Below are 23465 nucleotides of genomic sequence, written 5' to 3'. Positions count from 1 at the left end.
GAAGGAGTATGGCACAACTGTAAAAATAACAAGACAAGGCCGTCCACCTAAACTCACAGGCCGAACAAGGAGAGCGCTGATCAGAAATGCAGCCAAGAGGCCCATGGTGACTCTGGACGAGCTGCAGAGATCTACAGCTCAGGTGGGGGAATCTGTCCATAGGACAACTATTAGTCGTGCACTGCACAAAGTTGGCCTTTATGGAAGAGTGGCAAGAAGAAAGCCATTGTTAACAGAAAACCATAAGAAGTCCCGTTTGCAGTTTGCCACAAGCCATGTGGGGGACACAGCAAACATGTGGAAAAAGGTGCTCTGGTCAGATGAGACCAAAATGGAACTTTTTGGCCAAAATGCAAAACGCTATGTGTGGCGGAAAACTAACACTGCACATCACTCTGAACACACCATCCCCACTGTCAAATATGGTGTATTCTGTATATCTGTATATTTTATATATTTTATTATTATTATTATTATTATTATTTATTTTTTTATTTTTATTTTTTACTATTTAATTTGTAAAAATGTGTATACACACACACACACACACACACACACGTAGGAAAATATTTAGTATACACATCCAGAAATGCATACACTATTATATATTGTACATATATTTATTAGTTTCAGGTTGGCCATTCTTGTATTTTGCTCGTTTGTGTTGTTGTGTTTGCACATCTCTGTTGCTTGTGGGGCTCGCACACAAGAATTTCACTCGCATGTGCTGTGCCAGTGTGCCTGCACATGTGATGTGACAATAAAAAAAAAAAAGTGATTTGAAAAAGTGGTGGTGGCAGCATCGTGCTCTGGGGGTGCTTCTCTCCAGCAGGACAACGACCCTGAACATAAAGCCAGGGCAACAATGGAGTGGTTTAAAACAAAACATATCCATGTGTTAGAATGGCCCAGTCAAAGTCCAGATCTAAATCCAATCGAGAATCTGTGGCAAGATCTGAAAACTGCTGTTCACAAACGCTGTCCATCTAATCTGACTGAGCTGGAGCTGTTTTGCAAAGAAGAATGGGCAAAGATTTTAGTCTCTAGATGTGCAAAGCTGGTAGAGACAGACCCTAAAAGACTGGCAGCTGTAATTGCAGCAAAAGGTGGTTCTACAAAGTATTGACTCAGGGGGCTGAATAATTACGCACACCCCACTTTGCAGTTATTTATTTGTAAAAAATGTTTGGAATCATGTTTGATGTTCGTTCCACTTCTCACATGTGCACCACTTTGTGTTGGTCTTTCACGTGGAATTCCAATAAAATTGATTCATGTTTGTGGCTGTAATGTGACAAAATGTGGGAAAATCCAAGGGGGGCGAATACTTTTGCAAGCCACGTATAATGAATCATGCAGCCTTTCTCCCCTGCCTGTCAGATGTGTTGCATCCAGATGCTCTAAGAGACCTAGCTTCGCCTCTCATTCCTGTCCCTTTCCTTTGTGCGATAGCCTCCTTTTCTCTGTGGGCTTGAATGGTTGTGTATTTGTGTTTGCCCGTCCTCTTTCCAGGTCTGTGGTAGTAAGGAGCTTGTGTGCCTCAGACCTGCTTATCAGGAAGTTGCTCCACATATGGCATCTCATCTTATTTTTGTGATTTTCCGTAATCATTATTGACCACTTATTTATGGTCCTTTACAACAGTTTTAAACGTCTTCCTGTGCTGTAATCAACACAAACTATTCAAATTCTATGTGGCTGTGCAGCTGTATGCTGAGGGAGGGCAGAAAAGTGCAGCTGTACTAGCTGGAAAGTAGAATAAATCAATTAGAAATCAATAACAAGTGTTAAATAAGGACAAATAACAAGGACATCCCATTTTAAGCCATTACTGTGTGATTTAGGAATTTATTGTATGAGCATGTTTAGGACGTATGGCGTCAGCACTGTAATTCCAGGACAATCAGGGAGACAGGGCGAGCTCCCTTTGATCTGTCTTGAATTTGAGCAGCATATTTCTAAAAAGCAGGAATGAGTGGAAGGACCTCTGAGGATCCACACATCAGTCATTAATCTGATGATGCAGTAGACTTCATGCTCTCATCTGTAGCGGGTGAGTGTGCACCTCAAAGACACTTGTACAGCATGCTGCTGATAGCCCTCTCTCCCGCTCACTCTGCAAGGCATCCAGTACTTACCTGCCTCTCTGCACAATATGTTAGACAAGTCCCTGGAGTAATGCACGGTCAAAGGGAAGATGGATGCGAGAGACAAAAGGAAACAGAGCTACTGCTAAATACTGAAGTACTAGCTAAAATATGCACAAGTGATTTTGTATTGTTGCAGCTTCTGTGTATTTTCAGTGTCTGTTTGTGTTGGCTCATTCTTATTAAAAAGGATAGGTTAACTGTTTTGTATTTGTCTCCTGTTGTATTAGCGTGTGGTCTAATTGCTGCACAATTTCCCTTGTGGGATTAATAAAGTTCTATCTATCGGTGTTTTTGAGGTTACGCCTCTACAAACCTAGAAAACTCTGACTGAGACAGGTTTATATGTCTCTCACAAATATAAATTACTTTCTTCCCTGAAAAACACAATGGGCAAATTTCATCCACAGAACAGTCACGATGTCGTAGAGAAGATAATTCTGGTTTAAAAAAAACATGAAATGTGTTAAAAACACAGAAAACGATGAGAAATGTTCTTTTTCGCACATCTCTTCAATCATTTTTAATTCATTTTCTAAAAATCTTTCCTACCACTTTCTTAACACATGCTACCATCCTATGTAACACAATATTATTTCATATGCTGTAACAAAATCTCAGAAATGGATACTTTTACCGACATACCAATAATCTGATATAGCAACAGTCCTAAAAAGAAAAAAACACATATAGAGTAAGTCTAAGTGGCCTGAGATGTAGTCAAATCCTGCCAGAAAGCAGAGATGATCTTTTATCAGAAACAAATATTCATAAATGATTATTATTATTAGTGTTTTTACACTTGTTCTTGTGGAAAAAGGAACCTAAAATCCACTTTTTTCCTATATTTTCACTTTAACAAGTAAATGGTGCCAGTGCATCTCTGTGAGGAACAGCAGTCCTTGTATTAGATTTCTTACCCACACAATAGGCTGCCATTAAAAACCCAGCCGAGCCCGCTAAAACCTGGAAATCCTGCGCCTTGGTTTTATGGACAATCAGGCCGATCCGTGTGATCTGCAGAACAAGTTAAAAAAAAAATAAACAGAAGGGGAAGAGGAAGTAAAAATCAGAATGGTTTCATTGTTATCACTCCTCTTTTTGCAGCAGGACTAATATCGGTTATAGTTTCTTAATCCCAGGGGAGGCTGTCACAAGAGACGACAAACCCAACATCTCACAGGGGTAAACAAATCGCTTGAATTGAGAGAAGCACAGTCTCTACACATGGTCGAGGTTTTTAGAGGAGGGGATCGCTGAAGATCCAAAACAGAAGGGGGAGGAGAAGGAGAGAGAGGGAAACAGACAAGTCCCAAGTGAGAATTAAAAAAGAGGAATGAACTTCAAAAGATGGGAATCAGAAGGAGGCGGAGGATGGGAGAAGCTCATGAATAACTGATGAGCTCCCCATTTTGTTTCGCCTCTTTTAATTCTCTTTTGTCAATCCAGATATGAAGTGCAGAATCCAAATAACCTGAAGTGTTCAAAGGGAGCATTAGACAACTCTGTGGTTGCTCTGTGCATGAAGCTGAACGCTCCACAGGGAAAACCCACACCCTCCATCCGTGTTACCAAGGAGCTTCTATTTTTAACCAGAGACTGCCAATCAGTTTCTCCATATTATTAATTTCAAACAAGAGGACTGCAGTTGATCAGTCAGTCAGGCAGGCTGCAGGAGCCCCTGCTGGCCTCCTGAAGGCTCGGGCACTCTGGCTATTTAGAGGCAGGTCCTCAATGGAAAAGCAAAATTGCTGCAAGGCTGCAGTCTGCCCTAAAACACAGTCATTTTCTTTTCTTTTCTTTTAACCCTTCTTATTATTGTCATTAGCCTATGATCTAACACGAGGGCATGGGGAGATTTAACCCTCTGCAGTATGAGCTGTACAGGTGGCTGATCTGCTGGAGCTTTTGTTAAAGGTTCAGGTCTTACCTTATTAATGTCAGAAATCTCTATGCCTGTCACTTTGTTTGTTTTCCCCTAGCTTAACAACTGCTCATTGTTTATTCAGCTCATTTTGCTGGGGAACTTATTAAATGTGGTGCAGAGCTCAATGTTGTTTGGGTTCATATCCATGAATCTGATTGAAAATAACAGAAAAAAGTCTCTTTAATATAGTCAAAATAGTCATGCTTTTTCTATATTTTATTTGATAGAAATATCAACATGTAGAGATTTTCAGACGTTCTTCTGAGGAAAAAGAAAAAAAAAACTGTGTTCACAAGCTATTAGTCATGCCGACAGCATAGATGGCTTCTTTTAGCTGTTCAAAAGGGCAAATACTTTCACTTGCAAAATGTTTGAGAGTTTTCATGCACACACTGCTTTCTTTAATGTTTCAATCTGCTTTGAATCTGGGCTTCGAATCAGCCATTCCATAACCCTCAATTTACTTGCTTTGAGCCATTCCTTGGTGGTGTTTCTATTGTGCTCAGGATCGTTATGTGGTTGAAAGAGTGACTTCTGGTTCGACTTCAACTTTCACACAGATAACTTCACATTTTAGTAATCGTCTTTGACAGAATGCATAATATATGCTTAAATCAGTGGCTACAAGCTGGCATGAGTTTCTTCTCATCCTCATAAAATCTGTTCCTGTCGATTAAACAGTTCTATCTTTAACAGTCCATTCAAAGCATATTGCTTGAAAAAGCCTCAGACTAGCAGAGCTTTGCTCTGATGTTCTTTTTGGATAGCAAAGACTTTTTCTGGTATGCTTCACACGCAGGTCAAACTTGTGCAGTCTCTTTCTGATTGCAGATATATGAACTTTGACATCTCTTCCAGTCGTTGCCTGCAGACGCCTTAACACAATTTGAAGGTTTCTGGAGATTTTTTTTTTTTTTGCATCAAACACTCTACTCTTGGGCTGACTTTGCCGCTAATTTCATCTGAAAATTATGTCAATTGTAGATAATTTTATGCTTTATTTCAGATCATTCAGAAATCTTTTAAACCTGGGTCAGACTAAAAAATATCCATAGCCTTTTATTCTGAAGGCCTTCGAGCTCTCATAAGATCTGAACATGATGACAGAACAGCTTTCAATAACAAAGTCAAGATCATACATGTCAGATCTTTGAATGAAGCAGCTCACCCCATACCCTGTGCCGATTAACACTTGGCTCTTAATCTCGTACCTGTGATTCTCACTGAATGGATTTACAGGTGTTATAAAAGCGCCCTTTTTCTGTTTTTTTTATCAACATGGAAATGACTATGAAATATGAGGTCATATATTGTATATCAGCTTTATATGAAGACATTTTTTTTTAAACACAATCAAATATGTTCTTGGTCAGTTATGTAAAAAAATCAAATAAACTAATGTACTAGGATGTACTTATGTACTTTATGTATAAAAATGTTTTCAATTTATTTTGATATATATATATTGCAAACATTGGACTACTTTACAGCTCATTTTATAGCATTTTTTGATTTAACCTTTTATTATGAAATTAATTATGTTTCTTCTTTATAATGGGTGTAAAAAAACTATGTATAGATATAGCCTATATATATGTGTAGTTTTAATGTCAGAGACCCTGATTGATATCTTTGATTACCTGGCATGGCAGATGCAAAAAGCCGCTTTATCAGAGGAAAGAGAAAAAGAAAGAAAAGAGAGTAATAGGAGTTAGGACAGATCAAGGGTTAATCTGGTACAAGTACATACTCCAGGGGTGTCAAACTCAAATACGCAGTGGGCCAAAATTCAAAACTGGAACAAAGTCGCGGGCTAACGTTAATATTTATTGAAATATATTTATTTCTCTAGATATCAGAATGAATCTTTTCTTATGGACTTAAACATGTTTTGCTGAAAAACTGAATATGGAACAAGCAAAGCTTAATACTAAAAATATATATATATTAGCTGTATAATACCAGTAGGCCAGCTCTAATAGTAATTTGGTATGGCTTCGCGGACCAAATGTAATTAGGCTGCGGGCCAGAGTTTGACACCTATGAAATACTCACTGAAGAGATCTTTAGGCTTAAAGGGGCTTACTCCATCAGTAAGACTTATCTGCTTGTTAACCAACTTAGCATCATCATACAGCCACAGCATACCACAGGAATACATCTCTGAGGTTCTTTCAATTTTGCATTGGCTTATAAAATAGAAATTCAATTCAATTCTATCTTCTTCTTTTTTTTTTTTATACAGCACCAAATCACAACAACAGTCACCTCAAGGCACTTTATATCGTAAGGTAGACCCTACAATAATACATACAGGGAGAAACCCAACAATCAAATGACCCCCTATGAGCAAGCACTTTGGCGACAGTGGGAAGGAAAAACTCCCTTTTAACAGGAAGAAACCTCAGGCAGAACCAGGCTCAGGGAGGGGCGGGGCCATCTGCTGGGACCAGTTGGGGTGAGAGAAAATACTGCTAGCATTAGCCATGTTGCTAACTATTGATAGGTACTTGTCAAAGCCTGAAAATAATTTGTGGTCTAACAAACTAAAGAAGAAACAGCCACAATCAAATACTGATGTCTAAATTTTGTTTCCAAAAGAAAAAGAAGAGTATAAAAGTTAAGCACACCAAGTGATGCGCCCATGTGCAGCAAGAAGGATGTAGAACGAATAGAAAATACTGAAAATACTCATGTAAACGGAGAACACAATCATGGATACAGTAGAACCCCGACTTACGAAATTAATTCGTAAGTTGAAAATTTTCGTAAGCTGAAGCACCCATCGTGCCTTTTGAGTGAACGATAGGCTATAGGCTAATTTCTAACTGCAACAACAATACGTCGTTCAAGTGGAACAGCGAAGCGCAAGTACGAAAGCCAAGGGGGTTGTCACATGATTCGGAAGGCATTCTGGGCATTGTAGGCATTCTGGGCTCAGCCAATCAGAGCCAGAGGATTTTGTTACACGGGCATTTTGCCGTAACACGGGCAGAAATATTGCCGTTAAGTCCCTTCGTAACTTGAATTTTTCGTTAAATGGGGTTCCACTGTACTTCTTTCAAACCCCATCTTTGTAAAATAAGGACTGTAAGAACGTAATATGTACAGAAAGATTAAGGCATCGAAAGATTGAATTTTAATAATACCTATAGGTGGTAAACATAGCTGTGTGTTCTGTGTCCATCGTTACAACGTAGATTTGCCACTAAAGCACAATTCATGTCAAGTTGAAGTTATCGCTTATCTGCGTCAGTTATATACATTTAAACAAAGAAGAGCTTTTTTTAAAATTTAAATTTTTACTCTTTTTTTCTTTCTTTAACGGTATCAGATTCATCTCAAGCTAAGAAGCTACTTCCTATCCCGAAGTGCACCCCCTTTGATTTATCAGCAATCACATGGTCACAAGGACTCAAGCAACTTTGATTGAATTTTAATGTAGAAACTTTGTGACTATCATCAGCTTTAAAGTTAAAGCTGTTGACGGTTCTATCTTAAATGTATTAAAAAAAAACATTAAACCCTCATCACATCCAGTTGTTACTTTTCTGACAGTACATAGTTTGAATTTCAGTGACAGCATGGCAAGATTCCATTTCAATCCATTAAACGTTTTTATAACTACAGATGAAAAGATTTGTTACGTCTCATTATGTCTTATTTGAGTGTCCATGGCTTCGTAAGACGTGACTTTAATTGCCTCCAACTCTCTCTTACTGGGATAAATAATAATATTGTTGTTTTAATTACTCCACTTAGAGGAGATAATTGTTTGGACTGCGCAGACAGGTTTGTCGTGCCAAGATAGCAATGACATCATACTGCTCAGTAGATTCACACATTTTGCGTGCACAGGAGACACACAGACTCTTAGTAAAACACCCACTGTGTAGGCAGAAGGAATCAGATTAAAGAAGATGAAGTAAGATGAAATGAAACCTTAATAATGCCAGTGAGGGGATATGTGAAAGCAGTCAATAACTTAAGTACATGACAAGAATAACAGAAACTCTTCGAAAGAGTCGAGTGCCTTTTCAAACATTTAAATCAGATTTCAGATTGGCAATCAGGAAAGACTGTGAAATGTCTTAAGCAGGATTGAATTGGGCATCTGTGACTGAACAAACAAGCTACTAAACTACTAGATGTACTGAAACCTCGGGTTTTACCTTCAACATATTGTATTTATTTTCTTCCATCCTTCTCAGATCTGCTGTCAGTCATCAGCATCACTACATCTGCTAAATGCAATTGCTGCAATCAAGCTGCTTCTAAAATAGAACTGAAAGAAAGTAATTAAAGAGCAATGATTTTATTCACTAATGACATCTCCAGGCCAAGTCTAAGAGCGCCTTTGAAGTAATACTTCACTCTAAAGGTTTGTTTGTGTTACGAAACACTTACTGCCAGTATGTTTATGTAGAAATCTTGGATACTTGTGCTTTATTTATTAGTTTACATAGTTTCGAGTTTCTGCTACTTACACTAGCATACACTATTGTTATAACAAATATACAGGACTGCTTTCTTCCATTTGTGCAATATCTCTGAAATTCTGTCTATCCTGTCTCAGAGTGACACTGAAAAACTAGTTCATGCATTTATTACTTCTCAATCCTCATGTGAATGCAGTGTTAAAATCCTGCTTTTTCCAACTGAGGCAACTGTCAAAGGTCAAGTCTCTTCTAGCCAAACTCAACCTTGAAACATTAATACATGAGTTTATAGCTTCTCGTCTCGATTACTATCATGCACCTTGCATCGTAATCAGCTAGTGCAAAAAACATCACTGCTAATTTTTTTTATCTGGCACAAGCAAGTGAGAGCACATCACTCCAATTTTAGGGTCCCTTCACTAGATTCCAATTTGTTTATGAATTCATTTTAAAATCCTTTTATTTGTCTTTAAGTCTCTTAATGGTTGTGCCCCATTAGATCAGTCCGAGCTGGAGCACCTTTACGTCCCGCCTCGTTCTCTCAGGTCAGCAGACCAGATGCTTTTGCTTATTCCAAAGACGGAACGTAAACTCAGAGATGACAGGGTTTTTGCAGTTGTGGCTCCAAAATTGTGGAATGATTTTCCACTGCATGTGAAGCATGCTCCTTCGCTCACCGTTTTTGAAATCTCATTTAAATACACACTTTTACTCCCTGGCCTTCGACCCAGTGTGAGATGTCTATGTTACATTTATGTACTCGTTTCTTGTTTAACTTCAACAGCTCTTTTGTTTTTCTACATCTTTTACCTTCTGTCATGTGTTTGTCTTTTATATTTTGTGTTATTGTACAGCACATTGGTCAGCCCTGTTATTGTTTTAAAAGTGCCTTATAAATAAAGTGCTATGGTATGGTACTGAACTGTACCCTGAACCACTCTGTAGTTATCCTGCTATAGGCTCAGACTGCTGGGATTATGCCCTGAGCACCTCTCCTCCCCTCTCCTCTATTTACTCCCCATGTGTAAATGTACCACTACTGCATGCCATCAACTTATGTGTACTTTCTCCTCTAGTTTGCACCATTTGCAGAGTTAATTGTTTTTGTGAAGTGGTGCTATAGAAATAAAAGGGATCTAACTGAACAAGTTCTGTTATATTTCAAAGCAAAATATTGTATATTTCACTCAGCTACATGATGTATGTGTTTTGCTGTGATGAGTGCATTCCTGTTAATCTTGTTTATACCCAGGAGGACAGTGTCACACACACACACACACACACACACACACACACACACACACACACACACACACACACACACACACACACACACACACACACACACAATAAACATTCTTGCCAACGGTTTCACAGTCATCTTCTAATCTGCAGGTGGTCACTACATCAAATGATACACAGCAATGTGGGAAGAGAAGACTGCAGGGAAATAAAGCTGTAATAAAAAGATGGAGTGGTAAAAAGGGGTTTGGATACTTCTTCTCTTGGCTGAGTGTCAATGAATTGAAATAGCATAATTTTGATTTTCTATAAAAAAAATGCAATGAGGTTCCTTTAAGCTGGTCGCTTTAGTTACCATTTAGTTTGCAGGTTAAAATTGTTGATGTGAAACATACCATAAAGTCAGTATGATGCATTGGCATGGCTCATATTAGCCATCTGCCAAGCTAGTATCAGCTAATATCAGTATAAATCTTTTAAATGCCTCATGCATTTAAATTGAAAAACTAAAGAACAGACATGAGAAACACACTTTCAGAGATGCCGATACTGCATATTTTGCCCACAAGAGGGCACTCTGCAACATTCTTGTTAGCTAGACACACGTTTGAAAACATAACAAACATAACAGTCAGCTGAGGTTAGCAGAATCAACCAAAGCATTAAATAACTAAACCTAAAATTTCTTATACATTTGTTTAACTTTTATGTGTCTGAAAGAAAAAGGAGTACTGGACATTATATCAGAATATGAGATTTTTAAATAGGCAAATGTCAGGCAGTGATGTTAGAAATGCTTTATCAGTCAGGCTCTAATCAACCCTGGTTTTCATTCACAGATTTGTGATATACACACTTCACACCTGTTAGTTTATGCAGTTTCAGCCATTGTTCATTTTCAAGGAACAACCAAGAGACCTCTGTGTATTTCACTTTATATCAAACAAATTTGTCAGATGTAGCTTCTGAAAACTGACTTATGACACTTACTGTGGCTTTTTAGACATATATACTTTTTATTTAATAATTTATTTATAGCAGCATCTCATCTTGGATGTTGACTTGACCTTTTTCAGTGCAGCTACGCCGTAAATGTTGCAATTTACTTGCAGGCGTCTTATGCAATGATAAAGTTAGATTGCACACAACTTAACGTTTAGGTGGGTAAAAATGTTTCAGCCAGACATTGTCCTGCATACGTTTTAAGGTAGGTAATGACAGAATTATATACGGGCAATTTTAGACCCATCAGAGATGATTGTGCAGCGACTCAAATTTCCATTATAAATCCCTCCACATCAGTCAAGTGGACACACCTTTGGGGGGGGGGGGGGGGGGGGGGGAGAAACTGTCCCCTCCCTGTAAACCCTGGTCAAATTCTCTTTGAACACAAAATACAGAGGTTTAATGAGCTGAAACAATCTGTGCCAAATAACAAGAGCTGGCTCATGCATGCTCAGCAAATGTGTTTGTCTCTCAAGTTCTAAAAAATCTTTCTCCAACTTGTCTGCTTCCCTGAATCTGACCCATCACCCCTTGTTTTCTGTGTTTGTCCTCATCACGCCTACAACTGAGCAGGGCTGCTCTGTACTTGAACTACACCCACACTCCAGTCTCCCAGCGAGTGGACAAACATGTTATTTCCCAAATCAGAAATCCATTTGCAACTTCTTGCAAACACTTCCCACACAGACAAAACGGTATTAAGAGCTCGACAAGAGCAAACTGTCCTTTTTTTTCCCAGACGCGTAACCCTGCAATCAACCCTGCGGGATAAAACTACACACGCTTTAGTTTTAGGTTCTTCAGGAGTCTCCACTCTTTTCTCTTCTCTTTGCAGCAGTTAGATTACTGAAAAACAACAGGAACACCGTGCGCTGTCTGATTGCATAGTTGCACAAAATGCAAACTTTTTTCCACTTTGTTTGATTTTTCTGTCCAGATAAAATGCAGAGGATGGAAAAGAAAAACAAAAGTCAGATTAGTGCTGGTGAGGTCACTGGGGTTTAGGTGGTGTGGCTTACATCCTTTTCGACTGGAAATCACGACACTAGTTCTTGAAAGAAGCTTTTCTCCTCGCCAGTTTCACTCACTTTCCTGGCCAGGTAAAACGTGGCCTGGCTAAATCAATTTTATTCCCGACTTTTCAGAGTCTCATCTCATGAGATGTTGTCTGGTTCCGTCAGTTTATTATCAAGTATAATCTTGTAAAAGGAATTCAAATCAAATTACATGGAGATCTGTGGCTCTGCTAGATCAAGCAGCGTTGGAGTGGCTGCTTGACATACGCAGAGATACTGTTTCACTTGCATTGCGCTGATCGATTTCTTCATGACTCACAGACTACATTGAGAGAAAAAAAGAAGAAAAGCTTAAGTTTAAGTGTTTCTTACATCTCCCCCACTGTCTTTAACACCTAGGATGTTTGGGTGCTGAGAAAGCTCCACCACAGCGTCCAGTGGCAGCTCCAGCCCCGTGTTTGCCGGCACGCTGTAGAGAACCACCGGCACCGGGCTGCTGTCCGCCAGCTGCAATAGAGAAAAAACAGAGGTGAGACCTCAAATAAAACACCTGTTGAAGGTTCCCAAACTTTCCCTGTCTTTTCTTCATTTACAGTGACTCGGATCAGGCTCAGACTATAAGAAGACAAATCCTGGTGGCCTGGCTGGCTGACATTCAACTATGTGCAACTATTAAAACTGCGATGGGCAAATAATGATCGCGAATCGTGGAAGCAACAGTGAGCAGGTACTGCAGTCAGAACTGCAGACCACCACACATAATCAATTAAACATTGTCTAGAGTGCAGTGTTGATACAGCTTCTGCCATGTTTGCATGCATGGAAAGATTCCTGAAAATGAAAACAGCTGGCTCTAATTATTCTGTGATAATCAGCACAGGTCCGATCACAAGTCTGAGGGTGAAAAACAAAGACACTTTATTCCTTGTTATCAAACTCCGGTTGGACTAGCAGCAAAATGAAAGAACACTCACACTAAAACTTCCTCCCACGTGGTGCTCATTTAATCTTCTTCTTTCATTATCTTCTAAAAACACTTTTTGTACTCGTAAATCTAACTGACGTCGAGCTCAGCAAAGCGTAGATAATATATATATATAATGCAATATTTAAACCCAAAGGGCCGTACTGCTTTGTTGTAATAAACAGACATGCTTTACTTGAGAAGTGGAGAAATATTATTCTAATAGATTTTTTTAAACACAGAAGCTCCTCATAGAGAATTCTTAGAGTAACTCTGAAATCTGCATAATTTTCAGAATTAATAAGCACACACATTTATATAGTTGTTTTGACACACATGATCACATGGAAATATAATGAATTTTTGTTTTTGTATTCATCTCTGTTGCATCTTTTACCCTCCTCTGAGAGTGCTGCGGCACCTCGCTTTGGGAAGCACTGATTGTTCATCCTTTTTTTTTTAAAACACCAAATCAAGGCCTAACCCCAAATTTGCGTGGCACTCTGTTTTCGTGTGTTTGCGCTGACCTTTGTGAAGTGATGGATCAGTGCCCGGCTGTCCATCTTCCCCTTGTAGAAGCAGGGTGTTACCACAAGCACAGCGTCGGCTCCGGCTGCTGCCATCTTCTGCGTGAGCTGGATCGTGGCTCTGGTGGCTGAACAGGAAAAGGAGGAAAGGAAACAACTTCAACACAGACTTTCACTTTTGACTAATTTAATCAAGCAGAATCGCTAGATTCATGAACCTCCTCTGTGCTCTGCAATAGTTACATTTACATTATATTACCCCACCCCTCAGTCCACAGAATAATTGTCTGGCACGAAACTGGTCCATGACACAAAAAGCTCGGGGAGCACTGGAATAACCCGTTTTGTCTTTGCTTGCAGTATTTTATAGAAGCTTGACTGGGACAGTTCACGTAGTAAATGTGCCTGCAGAGTGTAACTGTAACATCTGATGTAAACACTGATTAGCCACAGCTGACAAACCACCTGCCAAATATCGTTTAGTTTACCCCTCTTGGCACCAAACCAGTGAAGGTATGAACGTGAGATCTCTGAGGATGTCCTGAGGCACTTGGATCCTGCGCATGCTTTGGGTCCTGTGGGTTGCAGGGTTCCTTGAGTCACTCCTGAGCAAACTGTCCCAGCCCATCGTACAGTAACCCCAGCTTTAATGTTGTTATGTTTGTATGTTACATTGTTTAATGTTGTGGCTGATCATATGTGAAGTAAGTGATGGAAAAAAGAAACCAGGAAGTTTTTACACAAGGAACGTAGGAAGGCTATGGAAGTAGAAGTTAATGCAGACTCTCGTCTCTCTGAGTGTTTATTATACGTTACAGAATGAACAGCCTATCAAACTCTTACAGACTCCATTTGACTCCAATTATCAGTCCATCAAGACCGGTGACACTGCTGCCTCTATAATAAGCTTCGAATCGCAGTCATTAAAATCCAGAATGGAAAACATAATGAGTCAATTTAAACTTTTAGCACTCGTCGTACAAAACTCTGTATTATTCACAAAATATTTCACTTGTACCGTTTCTTCTCCCTGAACGTGCGCAGATCAGAATGAAATTACACTCGATTAACAAAAAAAAATTTCTACATGTTTTTTTTATCATTTTGTGCCTTTCACAAAGAGCGTTTTCTGCAAAAATAATTAACTCTATTCACTTAGAAGAGGTCAGAGTTTAACTAGTTTAACAATTTTTTTAATGTTTTCCATTATAAATGCTACAATTTTCCATTTCAGTGGTCGCGATGCATTTGAGGGGCTTTGTTCACTGTATAAGCAAAGTTTGGAGAAGATAACCACACAGTGCGATCATTCTCTGTAATGAGCTTCAGTTCAGTGTCACTAATTGTTTTCTAAAAATGAAACTTCTTTTAACTGAATTGTGAATTATTTTAACAAAACATGAAGCTGGCTAATTATTGTGTTTACTTAATATTGTTTATCACTGAACCCTCCACTGTAAAGTTAAAGCCTGAGCTCAAAGAAGCTGAGAGACTTACATTCACAGCCTGATCCGGCTATCAGCAGCCTTCCCGCCGGCAGTGATTGTTTGACCGTCCTCACCACCTCCACCCGCTCCTCCACCGTCAGATAAGGATACTCACCATTGGAGCCCTGAACCACCAGGCCTGTAACAAGAAAACACATGATTTTTTATACTTGAGGTGTTTTTTGGGGGAAGGGGTTAGCTCTGTAAAGAAGCTTATATGATCTCAAAATGTATCAGCCATTTCTAGATGACCCACAGCTCCCTAAAAAACCCTAAAAATGTCAGACTTTTAACTGTGTTTGTCAGACTTTACACCCTTCTCATTTACAAAGACATTTGAAATCCTGCATACTTCAACAAAGTAAAAAAATAAACTGTTGTTAATATTCCTTTAAATAACAGAAAAGTTCCTCTTTTCTCCTAAGTTCACTAATCCACACAGAACTGTGTCTATAAAACAGTTTCAGAATTATGTTCCCTGATGTAAAACTGGGACAATTTTGAGTACCTCGTCATCTCCAAACATATTATTATAAAAACACTTCGGGAATGTTGAGAAATGTCTGGGACAACACTGAAAATGAATACTCGACCCCGTGATCTCTGGGGCCTCATTAAAAACATTCTGTCATGGAAGTCACTGCACGGGCCCAGGAACACTTCCAGAAATCACGCGTGCACAGTTTGCTGTTCCATCCACAAATGGAGATTAAAGCTCAATCATGCAAAGAAGAACCCACATGTGAGCATGATCCAGAAACACAGCCGTATTCTCTCTGAGTCAGAGCTAATTTAAAAAGGACTGAGGCAAGGTTAAAACAACAAAGTATTCGGTGGTCACACGAATCAAAATTCTTTTTGGAAAACACGGATGCCACATCCTCTGCACTAAAGAAGAGCGGGACCATGAGGCTTATTATCTGTGCTCAGTTCAAAAGCCTGAATCTCTGAAGGTTTGGGAATGCATCAGCGCTTATGGAATTCACAGCTTGCACTTCTGAAAAGACGCCATCCCTGCTGAAAGGCATGTACAGGTTTTAGAGCAACACATGCTCCCATCCACATGAAGAAGGCCTTGCATATTTCAGCAATACAATGCTAAACAGCATACTGCAGCACCACAGCACGGCTGGGTGCTGACGTGCCCTGCCTGCAGTCCACACTTTCCACCGATTGAAAACATTTGGCATGAAATGAAAAATATGACAAAGAAGACCCCAGATTGTGGTTCTGCCAGAATCTTCTATCAGCCAAGAATGTGACAACATTCACCTGCAAAATTTGAGCAGCTGCTCTCCTCAGCTGGCCGACATCTACAGACGGTAGTTAAAAGCAGAGTGGATGCTACGCAGCGGTAAACAGGGCCACGTGCCCACTTTTTTTTAGATGTGTTGCAGCCATCAAATTCAAGATGAGTTCATATTTTTCTTAAACTGGTATATTTTCTCAGTTTAAACACTTTGTTTTCTGTGTTGTATGTGAATAAAATATACGTTTATTTATTTTATTAAGAAAATCATCCAGCTATTATTTACATTTTACAAACTAATCCAACTTTTTTCTGGAATTGGGGTTGTATCCTCTCTTTCCTCTGTGCCAACATTAGAGCGAGCAGCCTCTTGTCTTATTGCCCAAGTAATAACTGACATGTAGGGCAGATAGAGAAGCTCTCGGCTTCTGTCTGTCAGACATAATATCAGTATTATATTATATATTATATTATATAAAAAACATAATATCAGTATTATATTATATATTATATATTATAATATATAATATTATATAAAAAACATAATATCAGTATTATATAATATATTATATTATATTATATAAAAACATAATATCAGTATTATATATATAATATTATATAAAAAACATAATATCAGTATTATGTGTAGGTTTGCTATTTGCCAATTTCATTATAATTAATTATCATTTAATTATTGATAAAATAAATGTTCTGGTCAATGAAGAATAATCATGTAGAACGATCATTTAGTGAACAACAGTAACATGTTGTGGAAGCAGAAGTGCAAATATTTCCTGCTGTGGACGGAAAGTAAAACTCAGGAGCAGGTAACGAGCACCAGGGGGCGACAAATCCAAATCAGGCCCTTTACGTTTTTGCCTCAGTGCTGAACTTTGTCCTGTGTGTCTCGTCCCTAAGCAAATACAGACATTATCCATGGATGTCAGACTGCGGCGCATGCAGCAGTGCAAACAGTATGCAGCTGGTGTTTTACGCTCCAAGCTCAACTATGGCTTCATAATGTTCTGAGCTGTGTAAATAAAATCGACCTTATGCGCATCAATGACCTCTTTGTTATTCACACAACTGTTTTTGATAACTTTGACTTTTGCGTGCCTCGGGCCTGACCTTTAAATGGGATCTTGGCGTATTTCTGCAGGTTTTCCTCCAGTTTCTGATAGTCTACATCCTCCTTGGCGGTGAACGGGGTGGCAATAGGCGGATAAATCCCGCTGAGGTCCAGCCTGGCAGCTGTTGTGTGGCTCTGGGTTCGTTTCCATGCTCTGTGGTGAGCTACCCTGCACAGGTAGTTCAGACTTCTCCAAGCCCGGACGCACTGCATTTGTAATTCGGACACAGAGTGACTGGGGTGCTCGCTGGCGGTGTGCTGGGACTCTGTGCAGCTGCTGCAACCGAGAACAGTTAATCACTAACCTGCTTCTTCAAATATTGACCACAAATAAGTAATTTCTAAATCCCCAATCTCAACCCTAAACACCTCTATCTCACAACAGTGGGACACCTAAATTGCGTAAAACGGTTTTGTGATAATTTTACAACAACGTCCACATGACTGAAACCATTAACTACTTTAGAATCAGTTTTAAAAGAACGGTAACACGATTTACATGGACTCTCGCGGAAGTTCAATACACAGCCACTGATCCACAGCTCAGCCCAGGATCAATAAGGGATCATCAACCACAAGCAAGTTTTGAAATAAACGCAAAAGGGTAATTACGACCGATCATGTTGTGGCCAAGAAAATAAATAAACAAATAAAATAAAGTAAATTAAAAAAAGAAAAGAAAAAAATAATAGTCTTTTAAACTTTTATTTCAATATTTCTTGTGGAAGGCTGACAGTTGTGGCCTGTGTAATCCCTTTAGTATGATGCATAAGAGGGGAAACATAAACATGCTTACAGAAAGATGCTTATTTGATACTTTTACCGAAACTGGGATTTAGATGTTTTTGTCAAACATTAACTGGTTAAAACTGACAATCGTTTAACCCTTGTGTGGTGTTCGTATTTTTGTTACTCAGCCAGTGTTCATGGGTCTGGTGGACCCGCTAGAGTTTTGGCTTTCCAAATTAACACTATCAAACAATTTTATGTTAAATTACTCAACAGATGTTTACTTCATCCCAATTACAAGCCATATGAACAGCAAACATGATTAATTTTTTTCCCTTTACCTTTGTTAGATCACATTTATGAATGAATGTGCTTCTCGTTTTTTTTTTTATAAAATGTTATAAAAAAATTAATCAGTTATAATCAAGTGGAGTGAGTGGAAAGACACAACACATTTACACGTGAAGCAATATGTTTCACAACTAAATGGGATCAGCTGCTCATCAATGGTGACATTAGGCCCAGGGTTGTAAAACAGGGAGAGGTGGTGCACACACTTATCCCACACTGTCCTGATGGCAGCTAGCTTGTCTCTCTGCCGTCGAGCTGGTCTGTCGTCTCGGTTATCAAAACGGATAATCCTGGAAATTTTGTGGAAGTTTTCCAGAGACATTGATGCACGGAAAGGTTCTTGCCGGTTTCTGCATCCCACAGGGATTCTGTGGATTCCCCTTCGGACCTGAAAACTCCTGCAAGGATAAGAACCCCAAAGTAGGCCTTTGGGGTTCTTAGATGAATTTGGTCCATCTCCTTCCACCTCTCTCCAAAAACACACCTTCCTTCTAGATTACTGCAATGCAGAAAAAATTTCTGGATGGAATCTGGGATGAAAAGCTCAAATGAAGACTTGATGTCCTGCACATGAGTAACTGTCAGCCGTGTTGGCCCTGGCTGATCACAGTAACAGCTCTGCAGGGTGGCTCATTTCTTGGGCAAGAAGACCATTCAATGTCACCAGTTACTGACATCCATATTTCTTCACTTGCTGTCTGGTGGGCTTGTTCTGGTCCTGGAGCTGGCTGCAGATGGGGTACTCGTCTTCGTTTTGTTACTAAATGGTGCTCAACCTCATCCTCTTCTTCAAAGTCACGGTCAGACTCTGAATTTTCAGAAATGTGAAATATTCTGAAACCTCTTTGTCAACATCATCATCCGAAGCCCCTCTCTCTTCCAAAATCAATTGCATGGCCCTCGCAGCAGATAATCTTTTGCCATCTTGATCAGTTGTCATAAAGAACCACACTGGCAAAGTCTTATTTATAGTATTATGCCCCTAATTTGCAGGTGGGACAGGGTATGAGAAAATAAAATTTGGATCCCTCAAGAAAGAGGGTAAAATGTGCGGGAATGTAAGAGCAGACAGTGTTGATTGTTGAATTTTCAACAATGTTGCAACTTTGTGCGGAGCAGGAGGGGAAGAAAACACTATCAGCAGCACCAGAAAGGAGGAAGACAGAGTGTGGGAACACAGGACCTACACTTTCAACACTTTTACTAGACCTGGGTCCAGTGGACCCGAACACCTTGTATGTAATGTAAATGCGTGGGGGGAGGTACAGTATGAGGTCATTGAAAATTAGTTCGGATTTATGTTCTTCACCGAAAATAAGCCAAAGCCAATGAATTTCAGGTTGAAAAAAATAATTCATTGTTTAATTTTTCTCTTGAGAAAAACTGAAAACGGGTCTCACGGACCCGAACACCATACAAGGGTTAATAACCATAAATGAACAAAAAAAAGCACAATAGACTCAAATCCAGTTTCTCCTCTCTCCAAAATCACTGCTTGATGTATTAATTAAGCAATCATAAAAATAAGCACATCTCAACAGAGGTCATTATAGTTCACTAAAACTAAATTCAAAACTAAAACTGGAAGTGGAAAAAAACACGTTAGTTAATTACAATAAAAAAAATCATTAAAAAAACTCCTAAAAACAATTGAAAGGAAAACTAACTAAAATAAAATCAAAATACAGTTATATTTGGTTTATTTTAATTAGAACTTGCCTCAATACGCTTTGGTGGACGTGCTTATTGAGTTTCTACGAGACTCTGTGAGTCAGCTGCCTTCAGAAAGTTATTTGTTTTTATTGTAATACCTGTACTGATTTTCACAATTATTGCCACCGATGTATGTAATAAAAAAAACGAACTAAAATGAAAATGAAACACGTGAAAACATAAAGGAAAATCCACTCTGGAAACTAACTGAAACTAAACAGAATTAAAAACAAAAAGTCGAAATGAAATAATAAAGAGAAGCGGAAAATACAAAACTGTAATAAGACTGATCCTGACATTCGCTCTTCTATTGTTGAACATTTCCAGTCAGCAAACGTCACACAACAGACAAATAAAAAGTAACAAGAGGAACCATTGGGGCATTTTTATGGACTGTATATTAATCGCTATAGCAAAGCTTATATGAGATGCCACTCAAAGTGATCTGATTCAGCTGACGCAGATCCGACACGTTACTGTCTGTGCTGGTGGATGTGACGAATACCCCCAGATTCTGATAGCCTTTACACTTCTGCCACCTTGTGGAAAAAACAACTTATTACGTTCAATTTACAAAATTGACCAAATCATAACATTCTCTGCGGTTCTTTCCATTAATTACCTTTGATTTATACCAGATGGTATAAACATGCTGTCTAGATGCTCCCAGTTAACTGAAACTACAGAGTGAATCTTGGAGTGGACAAAAAAGACCCCCTTTAAAATGAAAAAGAAAAAAAAATGAAGCCAAAATGCAGACACAGTGTGAGAAAATCTGTGTCTGCCCTTACTGCTTCCATGGAAAGAAGGACAATAAGTATCAGCCAGGTGCAGAAGGTTCATTCAGCTATGTGTTAACATGATGTCTGGGAGGAAAGACATTAGCAATGATTAGACAACCAGTTGTTGCCGCCATTCAATCTCAGAAGGTCATCCAACCAATTCGAAGTCCATCATTCTAGTGAGAGAGGTTATTCAAACACTAAAAACAGGATGGGATGTGCCTGCAAACTGGCCCCAGTGTCAGACCATGCAGTGGTCAGAGAAATTACAACAACAACAAAATAGCTGCATTATTTACTCTGTATTTCTCAGTTATCATGTTTAATATTAAAGTTCATGACATTACAGGTAAAGAGACTGAATTAGTTTGGCTTGTTTGAAAGAGAGGTCTCGTCTCTCTAAATAGAAAATCACTCAGTTTAGGTTTGAACAAACCACTAGACTAGTGGAACAATGTCCTTTCGGACCACTGAGACTAAAATAGAGATTTTTCATTGTAAGGCACAAACACACAACACATCTACAGTCAAGCACAATGGAGGAAGGTTGATGATTTGGCTTGTTTTGAAGCCACAGGACGTGGGGACCTTGCAGTCACTGAGTTGACTATGAACTTGTGTCAAAGTATTCTAGAGTCATATGTGAAGCCATCTGTCCAACTGACTCAGGGTTTATGTTATGGACTGTTTTTATCAGGTGGGATTATATTCTAAGTTGGGTTATACTCTCTGAGTGGTTTATGTTTGATTTTCTTGTACTTTTGTGTTCTTGTTTGATCATTTAGTTTTCTGTTAGCTTCTTAGTCATTCTTTCATCATGTTTAGTGTGTTTCTGTTTGCCTTCAACCTCACGTGTCCTTTCATCTGTTTCCCTGTCATGTCTCTTGTTTCCTGTTTTATTTTGATAGTCATTTGTCCTGTATTCAGGGTATTCAGTTTTGCATCCTCACTGTCTTGTTATGTCTAATTAGTCCCCGCCTGTTTCCCATCCCCTGCTTGTCCTGCTTGTGTATTTAAGTCTTCAGTCTTCGTCTGTTTGTTCTTTTGTTTGTTTCTTCTTATGTTTGTGTACTTCGTTGTTAGTTTGTTTTTCCAAAAAAAGCTGCTGCTTTCAGTCAAGTTTTTGTCTTGGAGTCCTGTGTTTGGATCCAACCCCTGCCTGCCACACAGCTCAACATGACACCAAAAGCTAAGGCCCGGTCTACAACAGGACAATGATCTCAAGCACAGCAGCAAATCAACAGAACAGGCAAAAAAAGGAACGAATAAAGCTGTTGCAATGGACGAGTCAAAGTCCAAACCTCGAGGGGCCTTAATTCCCCCACAGTAATGTGACAGACTGATAAAGTCTGATTACTTTTGGTATTTTTTGTCATCCATTGTTGTTTTTATTTCCATGTAGAAACTACAATTAATAAAATAATAAGCAATAATAGCAGTGTTTCAAAATCGGCCCACGCTGAAAGCTGTTGAACCAACTTTTGTTAGCACCTTTTAGCCCGTGAGGTCTGTCATCATCACTGCTGATCATTACTCTAACGCTCACCCAAAACAAACAAACTAAAAAGGTTGTTTGTTTTGTAATTGACTAAACACTGAAACTTGGGTGTGTTGTTGTTCTTTTGCTGTGATGTTCTGTTTTGCTGTTTGATCCCATTATTTTCACTGAAAAGCACATAGTGATAGTGCAGACAATGGGCTTGTTTTAAGGCAGCAGTTTAGGGAGTAATCGTTATTATTTCAGGAATCAGGGAACTAGCTAACACAGAGTCAAGGTGCATGATATGGGCTTCTGCTTGCTCAACAGTCCTGAGTATTCTTTATATTTTTCATTTCATTACAGAAGGTTCAATATTGTCTTGCTGAAATATGTAAGGCCTTACCTGCAAATGACATCATCCGGATTGGAGAAAATCTTGCTCTACAACTTGTTTAAGTCTTTTAGCATTCATCTCCAGGTGTGTATGCTGTGAATTCCAGTCATTTCCAGACATGAATGCATTCCCATAGTATCAGAGATGGTCCCTCTCTGCTTGCAGAGTATCCATGTTTTCCAAACAAAAGGAATTTTAAATTTCAATGTGTCAGACCACAGAACAGTTTTACAATTTAGCTCAGTCTTTTTGGAATCACTGGGTTTCTGGCTTCTTGGAGCTTTGGGTGGCATTTGTGAATAGCACAACGAACTGTGTCCACAGAGAGTCATTTCTGGATATTTTCCTGACTTCCATGACAGAACCATGTCCATTTTTAAAGCAGTGCTGTCTTATGACCTGGAGATCACAGCCAATTAATACTGATTTTCAGTCTTTTCCTTTGCACAGAGATCTCTTGAGATTTCTCTGAATCTTCTGGTAATATGAGATATTCAAAGTGTTTGCAGTTTTACACATTTTTACATGAATATTGTTTTTGAATTGTTCCTCGATTTGTTAATGTGTTTTTTCCTTCTTCTTTTTTGTTGTTCTTTTACTTATTGGTGAATCTCGACCCATTTTGACTTCTGAGAAACTCTTCCTGTCTGAGATGCTCGTTTTATACCCAGTGATGTTGCTGAGGATAAAGTCATTATTTAAACCTCGATGAAGGTTGAAAAGGATGCTTGGACTTGCTGAGCGCAACATATGTAATGTAAACTCCACAGTGAAATCCACGAGGCTATTATTAGAAAGTTGCGTCAGGGCAAGGTGGCGAGCCCCCCCCCCCCCCCCCCCCCGCCCCTCTGTATGTGTGTGTGTGCTGGCGAACATCATTGTCA

General features: G+C 39.1%; 1 protein-coding gene across 4 annotated transcripts in view; it reads right to left on the bottom strand.

Moving 5' to 3' along the window:
• The window catches only part of hoga1 (4-hydroxy-2-oxoglutarate aldolase 1), an 84214-nt gene extending 60807 nt beyond the window's left edge, over positions 1–23407 (bottom strand). For all 4 annotated transcript variants that reach the window (XM_085276000.1, XM_085275997.1, XM_085275999.1 and 1 more), the window contains exons 1-6: positions 22591–23407; positions 17132–17409; positions 14765–14893; positions 13268–13395; positions 12149–12283; positions 3068–3164 (exon numbers count right to left, since the gene is read on the bottom strand). In XM_085276000.1, the coding sequence (XP_085132126.1) occupies positions 3068–3164; positions 12149–12283; positions 13268–13395; positions 14765–14893; positions 17132–17345 (703 nt within the window). In that variant the 5' untranslated portion in view covers positions 17346–17409; positions 22591–23407. The remainder of the gene's footprint in view (positions 1–3067; positions 3165–12148; positions 12284–13267; positions 13396–14764; positions 14894–17131; positions 17410–22590) is intronic.
• Between the last annotated feature and the right edge of the window lie 58 nt (positions 23408–23465).

This window comes from Mchenga conophoros, linkage group LG6 (genome assembly GCF_057382185.1).
Source record: "Mchenga conophoros isolate Kocher_MC1m ecotype Shallow Benthic linkage group LG6, M_conophoros_male_GT1.1, whole genome shotgun sequence".
Classification (NCBI taxonomy): Eukaryota; Metazoa; Chordata; class Actinopteri; order Cichliformes; family Cichlidae; genus Mchenga; species Mchenga conophoros.
Note: the sequence above shows the minus strand (reverse complement) of the source record. Positions and strands in the feature narration are given on the sequence as shown.